General features: G+C 40.2%; 2 protein-coding genes across 2 annotated transcripts; one reads left to right on the forward strand and one right to left on the reverse strand.

The window, feature by feature from the left end:
- Positions 1-368: 368 nt before the first annotated feature.
- On the reverse strand, positions 369-2594 carry pmvk (phosphomevalonate kinase). Its single transcript, XM_088084817.1, has 5 exons — positions 2406-2594; positions 1390-1453; positions 1136-1288; positions 813-942; positions 369-626 (listed from the first exon to the last, which is right to left on the reverse strand). The coding sequence occupies exons 1-5, from the start codon at positions 2498-2500 to the stop codon at positions 454-456; spliced, it is 615 nt and encodes a 204-aa protein (XP_087940943.1). The 5' UTR covers positions 2501-2594; the 3' UTR covers positions 369-453.
- A 560-nt stretch (positions 2595-3154) lies between these two features.
- decr1 (2,4-dienoyl CoA reductase 1, mitochondrial) lies at positions 3155-8959 on the forward strand. Its single transcript, XM_088084812.1, has 10 exons — positions 3155-3266; positions 4652-4860; positions 5043-5100; positions 5302-5388; positions 5639-5786; positions 5898-5997; positions 6542-6614; positions 6722-6868; positions 7601-7663; positions 7839-8959. Exons 1-10 carry the CDS (start codon positions 3198-3200, stop codon positions 7896-7898), a joined length of 1014 nt encoding a protein of 337 aa, XP_087940938.1. The 5' UTR covers positions 3155-3197; the 3' UTR covers positions 7899-8959.
- The last annotated feature ends 297 nt before the right edge of the window (positions 8960-9256 follow it).

Below are 9256 nucleotides of genomic sequence, written 5' to 3' on the forward strand. Positions count from 1 at the left end.
ATGGTGAAATTCTGAAAATTGATGAATATTTGATAGTTAGGACTGATATGACACTTTACAGAGGACTCTACAGGCGACTTTTTACAGTGGACTCTACAGATGACTTTTTACAGTGGACTCTACAGGCGACTTTTTACAGTGGACTCTACAGGTGACTTTTTACAGTGGACTCTACAGGTGACTTTTTACAGTGGACTCTACAGGTGACTTTTTACAGTGGACTCTACAGGTGACTTTGCATGTAGAACTTTAAGGGGAACTTTTTACAGGTGACACTTTACAGGAGACTTTTTACAGGTGACACTTTTCTTTCAGGTAAGAATCCCCCATCAGTCTTTGCTCTGTGTAATGACGTAAACAACAGGAGCTGCAGACTTACAAAAACTTTATTGATCATCAGAGAGAAAACTAGGACATTCTTCAGTTATCGACACGATTATTGATCAGTGTTTATCAGTGGCACGATGATGACGACGATGATGACGACGATGACGCTGCTTCCTCGGCCAGCTTCAGGATTGGCTGCAGCTGCTCTTCTAACGAAGGGGCGTCTGCGTCGTTGGTGATCAGCCAATCAAATTCAACCCCACTGTCCAACCCGCACTCTGACTCTGCATCGTCCACACCTGAGAGACACAGGTAAAAATAAATGTTACCTTCAAAATATTGTATGTCTGTGTTATGCATGTTTGACTTGATGTGATGTCACTGTGGCTGTCTCCACATTTCAGCTAGTCCACTGACCACAGCAAATAGTTCAATGTCCTCTATGTCTGTGAGAGAGACACAGGTAGAAAGACAGGTAATCTTACCTGGGGAGAAGCTCCACCCCCTCTGTTTGCGTGTTTTTTCTGAACATTGAACTCTGACACTCTGAGTCTGTCCAGGAAACTCCGACCAGAACCACTGCAGGTCTGACAGCCGCCGTGCATCGCTCACCACCTGACCAATCAGAGAGCAGAGAACATCACCTGACCAATCAGAGAGCAGAGAACATCACCTGACCAATCAGAGAGCAGAGAACATCACCTGACCAATCAGAGAGCATCCCACACACAAAGGGCTTGAAATGTGCATGTGCTACTTTCTAAGGATAAATTGTGATGTAAACAAACTGATGACAGAAATGACAAACCCAAACAGGTTGTCGTGCTGCTCTGGTTGCTAGGCGACAGAAGAATCCGGGGTCCTGGCGTCGCCGAGTTTCTCCCCAACGAATCATATCGGCCCGATACTGCTCCTTGTAAACACCAGGACCCAGCAGCTGGTCCAGATCCAGACCGTGTTCCTGCAGAGCCAACAGAACCACCATGACTCAGCAATAACCAGCATGACTCGGCAATAACCTAGTGATGTGTGTGTGTGTGTGTCAGCAGGTGTCGGTGTCACCTGAGCATACTGCTGTTTCAGAGGTCCAGACAGACGCAGGATGCAGCAAACATCAGATCCTAAACTACAGAAGAAGAATGAACAGGTGAGCTTCATACAGGTGAAATAATAATCTGACAGAAAGTAATGTAATTTCATGTAACATTCTGCAGAAATGTCACAGAAAATACCTAAATAATCTGCAAAAAACTACTGCAATAACCTGAATGTATTACAGTAATCCCACAGAAAGTATTCAATCTGACAGAAATTACTGCATTAATCATCAGAAAATACTTCGAGATTTAGACAGAAAGCACTGTAGCAATTTTAAAGAAAGTAATGCAGTAATATGGAAGTAATACCCCAACAATCAGAAGGAATGTACCACAATAATCTCACAGAAGGTACTACAGTAATCTTGAAACAAAAAACACAAAAAAACCCTGCAGTAATCTGGAAGAACACACTGCAGTAATCTGACATAAAATACTTAAGCAATCTGACAAACTATACCACTAATCTCACAGAACATTATGAAGTAATATGACAGAAAGCACTCCAATAATCTGACAGCAAAATACTTAAGTCTCTCAAGGAAAACAAACTGCAAAAATCCCACAGAAATTACTGCATTAATCTGACAGAAAATACTTCAGAATTTAGACAAAAAACAACACTGTGTTAATCTCAATGAAAGTAATGCAGTAATGTGACAGAAATACCCCAATAATCTGAAAGAAAGCACTGCAGTAATCTCACAGAAGTATTTCATTAATCTGAGAGAAAGTACTGCAGTACTCAGCTCAGTGCTTCAGTTTAGAAATAAATAAAGAACAATGTTTGAATCAATAACTGATCAGAGACTCGCTGAGCGACAAACCATCGATCGTTATCACTAATAACTGATCTGGATCAATACTGATCACTGCTGAGCAATAATAAACTACCCGGACAGTTGTTGATCAGGTCCGTCACAGAATAAAAACCATTAATCACTAATATTAATCGATAATAAACCACGCGGACAGATTTACCGCTCCTGTATCAGGTCCGTCACATAATCTTTTCCGGACTTCCGTTTCCCGCTGAAGACCAGAACCAGTTTGGGTCCTGAGGCTGGATCCTCCATCTGTCATCGATAAACGCCTATCGATACCTGCAGCTGATCGATCCGCCGCTGCTCTCTGACAGCTCAGTGTTCCGACTGTCGGACCACACCGGGCCGGTACCGTAACTGTCACAGCAAACAGGAAGCACTTCAAAATAAAACTACTGCCAGCCTGATTTTAAAAACACAAGAGGGTTCATCAATATCGGTAATTGATATCAAACTGATTGGATGTGGATTAGGTGACGTGTGAAGTTTGTTTGTCGGAAGAAATCAGATAAATACTGGAGTGTTTTTCTGCAGGCACAACATATTAGGCACATTACGGTAACATGTGATCATCGTCACATTCTGGACTGAACCACCGAAGTACACAGAAGGGGGGGGGTTACATTTTCTTTTCTACATCTATTTTTATTAATATTTAGCTTTTTCCTCCACATTGTAACCAGGTTTATATATATAGATATTTAGTGTGATATGCATATGAGGTTTTGTATGTGTTTTCTGTATGTTTTAATAATGTATAGGTTTTTTGTACTAATTTTACTCAGGTTTATACACACACACGCACACACTCACACATATATCTTTTAGTGTGGTGTGCGTGTACATATGTGTGTTTGTTTTTCAATTTCAATTGTCTGTTTGCATTTAAGACCCGCCCCCGTCCTCCATGTTGGTTTAATCCAGGTGAAAGTTCATCAGTGTCTCGAACATGATGGCGGCTGCTGTGTTTTGGAGGAGCGGGGGACTTTTTAGATCAGTGAGGACTTCACTTCACAGGGTACGAAAACATTTGAATGTACTTTATATATCTACAAATATAATCGTGTGTGTGTGTGTGTGTGTGTGTGTGTGTCGGAAAATACTGTTTTTAAAGCCTATGACGTCAGAGAGAAGCTGCAAAACAACAACAACAACAACAACAGTCAGTCGGCGCGTCTGACGGCAGGTTTAATAACGATGAAATATTAATAACTGCTCCTGTTTCTGAGCGTTTAACGTATCAAAGGTTCCGCCAGCTGCCGTAGTTCAGTCAGGTGACCTGCAGGTGGCGCCGCTGCACGCGCGTCAGTCTCAGTTACGCGTGCACAAGCAAATAATTTGACTGTAGTTTTAAACAAAGACAGGAGCTTCATCAGCAGGTCTTTAAACAGCGTTACACCAAAAACTAACAGCGACCAACAGCTGCTGCTGCTCTCTGCGCTTCCTCTCCTGCAGCTCAGTCTTCCTCATCAGGTCCGACAGCTTCACCGCCAAAAGTCTGCACCTGTGCAACAGCTACTGAATTTCTATAAGTCCCAGTATGTCATAAAAAATCATTAAAAAGTCATAGTATAAAGGAGTCGTAAAAAAAGTCTTTTTACGTGATATCGAAAGTCAGTATCGTATGTTGAAAGAAGCCATAGTATAATATATATATAAAAAACATATAGCCCTAGAGTATGTTTATAAAAAGTCATGATATGTCAGGTAAAAAAAGACAGTCATAGTATAGTATGTGAAAAAGAAAAAAAAGAAGAGCTATAGTCTAGTATGATGAGCATGAAGGCAGAGTATAGTATAGTATAGTATAGTATAGTATAGTATAGTATAGTATGTTAAAAAGTCATGGACGAGCGTGTCGGGGAAAAATCGTGTGGTATGCTTAAAAAAGTAAAAAAGTAATTGTATTGTAGGTGGACAAAGATGTCATGGTCTAATATGTAGAACTTAATGTTAAAGTCATAGTATAGTATATAAAAACACCATAGTGTAGTTTGTTGAAAACTTTAATGACAATCGTTTTTAAAAAATGATGTCATACTAAAATCATAGTTTCATATGACACTGAAAAGTCACAGCGTATGTGCCTAAAACACAAAGTTATAGCAGGATGTAAAAAAGTCAGTGTGACAAGAAAAGTTAAGAAAAGCCATCGTGTAGTACGTAAAACAGCTTTGAAAATACCACAGTATAGCCTGGTGTGTAGTACTGTGTAGTATTTTAAAAACACCAACAAAAAGCTCAAAGTATAAAACATCAGGATGTCTTTAAAACAACGTTTGGAAAATTGGTCGTATAAAATGCGATTAAAGTCATAAAAAAGAACACGAAAACTAGAAATGATGAATTGCCCGTGACGGACGCGTCCGCTGCTCTCTGACGGTGTTTGGGGTTTCCGGTCAGTCCTGGCTCCACGGCTCGGCGGCGCTGCCTCAGCAGGCCGGCTCCGCGCTGCCGCAGTCGCGGTTCTTCCCGCCGCTCGAAGGCGTCATGCTGCCGACGGGAAGCTTCAACAACAAGGTGGCCTTCATCACAGGAGGGGGGACCGGACTGGGCCGAGCCATGACCGCCACCCTGTCACAGCTGGGCGCGCAGTGTGTCATCGCCAGCAGGTCAGACGTCGTATACTGCTGACTAGTTTTAATTATGTTTAATATTTTAAATATTTTTAATATTTCTAAGACATTTTTGTTACAGAAAACATCAGCTAGAGTTGGATTTTATGAGCTTTTCTTGTTAAAAAAGTTTTAAAATGTGATTTCTAAATCCAGAGGTCATGTGTTTTATTGTTCAGGAAGTTGGACGTCCTGCAGAAAACAGCTGAGGAGATCAGCAGCCAGACGGGCAACAAGGTGACAGACCAGAACCAGAACCAGAACCAAGCTGAACCAGCACATAAAGACTCATGTATCAGAATCTGATGTTCATGTGGCTGTAATTTAAAAAGGGGAAAATAGTATTCATATTTATGTCCAAACACAGTGTGTATGCACACAGACTGGTCTGACCCGGTCTGACCCGGTCTGACCCGGTCGCCCCTCTCTCTGTCTCAGGTCCATGCGGTTCAGTGTGATGTCAGAGATCCTAAAGCCGTCGCTCAGTGCGTCGACCAGATAGAAACTCTGGCGGGACTTCCTGATGTAAGAACACACACGTTTGATTTTCTGTTCTCCTCGTGATGCATTTCCTAAAATCTATCTGTGTGTGTGTGTGTGCGTGTGTGTGTGTGTGTGTGTGTGTGTGTGTCTCTCTATCTACATATAGACACATATACATATACACATCTACACATATACATACACTTATATATATATATATATATATGCTCACCTTGATGTCATCACCTATTGATGATGACATCACTGTGCCTGTGTGTCCTGATTGGTCCAGGTGATCATCAACAACGCAGCTGGAAACTTTGTCTGTCCATCAGAACGTTTGTCCCCAAACGGCTGGAAGAGCATCACCGACATCGTCCTGAACGGGACGGCCTTCGTGACCCTGGAGCTGGGCAAGAGGCTGATCCAGGGTCAGAGAGGTCAGAGGTTTCAACATTTCGGGTCTGATTTTGTTGTTTTTGAGTTGTTTTAGTTGTTGGTTATTTTTTATAAATGTGGGTTGTGCGTTGTTCGATCATTGTGCTGTTCAGGCGCGTCCTTCTTGGCTATCACCACCATCTACGCCGAGTCCGGGTCAGGCTTCGTGGTCCCGAGTGCGTCGGCGAAGGCTGGAGTCGAGGCGCTCTACAAGTCAGTCTGACCTTTAACCTTTTAAGCTGCACACTACCGGGGGAAATAAAAACAAGCTGTTGGTTTAATGTAGTTTCATTTTTCCGGCCCAAAACGGCCCAAAAATGAGCAAGAAAAACTAGAAAAAAACAAACAAGAAAATGACCCTCAGATAGTGCTAGAAATTAAATACTAATGATTAAATATGTCCAGAAAACTGTATTTACCATTCTCTTAATTATGTATTTGAAATTGTTACAGAAATAAAGAAGAAAGTAATAATTAGAGAAAACCTGTTTTTGTGTGTTTGTTTGCTTTTTACTTTACATTTTTCTTTTTTTTCTATTTTCCTGTATTTTTCATGTAATGTCTTATTAATTTCTTGCTATTTTTTGGTCCTTTTGTGATTAAGTCGCTTGCCGCCCTCCAATGTTTTTGACAGAAAGCAAGCTAATTAGTTCAGGTTTCAAAGGGTTAACTGCTGAATGTTCATTACACTGACTGATTTGACCGCGATGTCATTATGATGTGTGTGTGTGTGTGTGTGTGTGTGTGTGTGTGTCAGGTCCCTGGCTGCAGAGTGGGGGCGGTACGGCCACAGGTTCAACATAATCCAGCCTGGACCGATCAGAACCAAGGTGAGGTCCTGCTGATGCAGTTTGTTGATTTGCTGTTATCTGTTGTTTGTTGTTATTGTTGTTGTTATTGTTGTTGTTGTTGTTTACCTGGTGTTTCTTGTGTTTAGGGGGCGTTTAGCCGTCTGGACCCGACCGGAACCTTTGAGAAGTCGATGATGAATCGGATCCCGACGGGTCGACTGGGAACACCAGCGGAGATCGCAAACCTGGCAGCGTACATGAGCAGTGACTACGCTACATGGATGTCCGGAGCTGTGAGTTTGACTGATCTGGGATCAGAGTTCAGACTAATCTCAGGCCAGAGTTTGGAATAGAAGGACTTTTTTGCAACAAGCTATAATGTGACACCTTTTAGATTTTTTGAAATTTTTTTGAATAATGTGACTTTTTCAAAAACTTGCTGTACTGTGGCATTCACGCCTTTTTAGGACAAACAAACGATGACTTTCTTCTGCTGTTTTAGAAGACATACTTTACACTGAAGTTTCTGTGCGTTTTTGGACAATCCTGGACACCATACTAAACTTTGACATTTTTGCACAATTTTAGATGACATACTATACTATGACCTTTTCATGCAATTTTGGACGCTATACCATACTCTGCTATTTTTGCACGATTTTAGACGAGACACTATGACGTTTTTGTGCAATTTTGGATGACATACTGTGCTATGGTATTTTTGTGCGACCTTGGACGACATACCACACCATGATGCTTTTGGTTATTTTTGTGGACATACTACACTATGACTTTTTGAGCGATTCTGGACAACAAACTATACGCTGACGTTTTTGTGTGATTTTGGATGACATACCATACTATACTATATACATGCTATAGTATGACTTTGGCGTGCCTTTTTTGACAGCATTTTATACTATGACTTTTTTATGCTATTTTGGATGGCATGTTATATTCTGACTTTTTTTATTCGGAGTATTTGAACCGAGACCAGTTGAGACTGACTGTGTGTTTGTCTTCAGGTGATTCGGTTCGATGGAGGAGAATACGTGTCGATGGCTGGAGAGTTTAATGATCTGCGCAGGGTGAATAAATAATAATTGATAACTCAATGACATAAATAAATAAAAAGTTTCCACTTATTTATTCCAGTTTACTTTTATTATTTAGCTTAAAGAACACAAATACATGAATGAATTCTTTATCATATCTCAAAGTGTCACAGATGAAAGTATCAAATGATTTCTGCTTGTGTCTCAGGTAACTCCGGACCAGTGGAAGATCATGGAGGCGATGATAAGAAGTACCAAAGGATCCTAAAAACGCTAGCACTCCAAACTGAACCACAACAACCAATCAGACCGGACTTCGAAGGTGGACCCGCCCACCAGTCGATGTAATGAAGTGGAGAATCTGATGAAAGTCTCCTTAATTTTGATGTTTTCTTAAACGACTGAGCCTTAATAACAGAAGACAATGTTAGCTTGTAGCTGGGGAGGAAGTCATGTGACTAACTGCACATGCTCAGTGCAAACTCAGATTCATCAGTTTGATAATAAAACACTGAAGTTTCACTAATACAATGTTTCGGGTGTGGTACTAAATAGCTAAACTGACCATTTTAGAGGATTTGAAACAGAAATCAGAGATCGGGGGTTCCCGAAAGTTTGATAACGTTGTGCCTTCATATAAGCCATCATACAGCAAACAGATTTTTTAATGTACTACAATACTATGACTGTATTTGCTATTTGACAAGCTATGCTGTAATTTTTTGGTCAGCATGCTATACTTTTTTTGAATGTTTTGTACAACAACGATTCTGTGCCATTTTTTCGACCTGCTTTATTGTGTTTTTGGCAGTTTTTTCTTTACATGCTAAATTATGACGTGTATAGACGAGCCATAATATGTCATTTTCAACCATTTTTTCAACATGCGTTACTATGATGTTTTTAGCCTTTATTTCAACATAGTGTACTATGACTTGTCTCAACATGCTATATTATGTCATTTTCAGAAGTTTTTTTGAAAAACATGAAATTTTGACATGTCCAAAAATTGTCTGAAAACAACATATTAAAGCTTGTAGAGTCGTGTCATAGCACACAATGTCAACAAAATTGGCAAAAATCACGTACAAAAACTGCTTTTTTGGCAATGTAATATAGCATTTTGGGTCATGTTTTCAACATGCCATATTATGGTGTTTTTGGCTGTTTTTGCAACTTTCTATGCCATGGCGTGTCTGGTTAGGGTTAGGGTGGTCTAATTTGGAAGGAATGTTTTTAAAAAGAAATTACTGATCCAATTAATATAAGCTATAGCCATATAAAGTTTTGTGCCCCTCCCATAAGCACAAATAAAAAAAACCAAAAGTCCGTCCCTGGTGCCTGAAGAATTATTGGACATGCCTTCCCCTTTTTGCACCACCCACTCTCCTCTCATAAATAACAAACAGTCCCTGATAATGATATTTTAAAAAGCCCTGGATGTAAAACTCTGTCCATACTTGTACTTGACTGCAAGTATTTAGATTCTGCCACTTTTATAGAAGTATATACTATTTTTCCAACTCTAGTCATTTTTTTAAGTGTGCTGTTTGTATGCTTATTCCTGACAGCTACTGCATTTTTTACATCACAATTCATAGTTACATTTTTTAAAAAAGTTTATCA

The sequence above is a fragment of the Plectropomus leopardus genome, chromosome 11, assembly GCF_026936395.1.
Source record: "Plectropomus leopardus strain MGB_pleo_1.0 chromosome 11, ASM2693639v1, whole genome shotgun sequence".
Taxonomy (NCBI): Eukaryota; Metazoa; Chordata; class Actinopteri; order Perciformes; family Serranidae; genus Plectropomus; species Plectropomus leopardus.

Bases quoted from the DNA above. Each gene is read 5' to 3' on its own strand.
- pmvk (XM_088084817.1), bottom strand. From the start codon at position 2,500: ATGGAGGATCCAGCCTCAGGACCCAAACTGGTTCTGGTCTTCAGCGGG. The intron at 1,454-2,405 runs GTAAATCTGTCC...CTTCTTCTGTAG, and splicing joins ACGGACCTGATACAGGAGCG to TTTAGGATCTGATGTTTGCT. The intron at 1,289-1,389 runs GTGACACCGACA...TTGGCTCTGCAG, and splicing joins TGAAACAGCAGTATGCTCAG to GAACACGGTCTGGATCTGGA.
- decr1 (XM_088084812.1), top strand. From the start codon at position 3,198: ATGATGGCGGCTGCTGTGTTTTGGAGGAGCGGGGGACTTTTTAGATCA. The intron at 5,389-5,638 runs GTAAGAACACAC...TGATTGGTCCAG, and splicing joins CTCTGGCGGGACTTCCTGAT to GTGATCATCAACAACGCAGC. The intron at 5,787-5,897 runs GTCAGAGGTTTC...TGTGCTGTTCAG, and splicing joins GCTGATCCAGGGTCAGAGAG to GCGCGTCCTTCTTGGCTATC.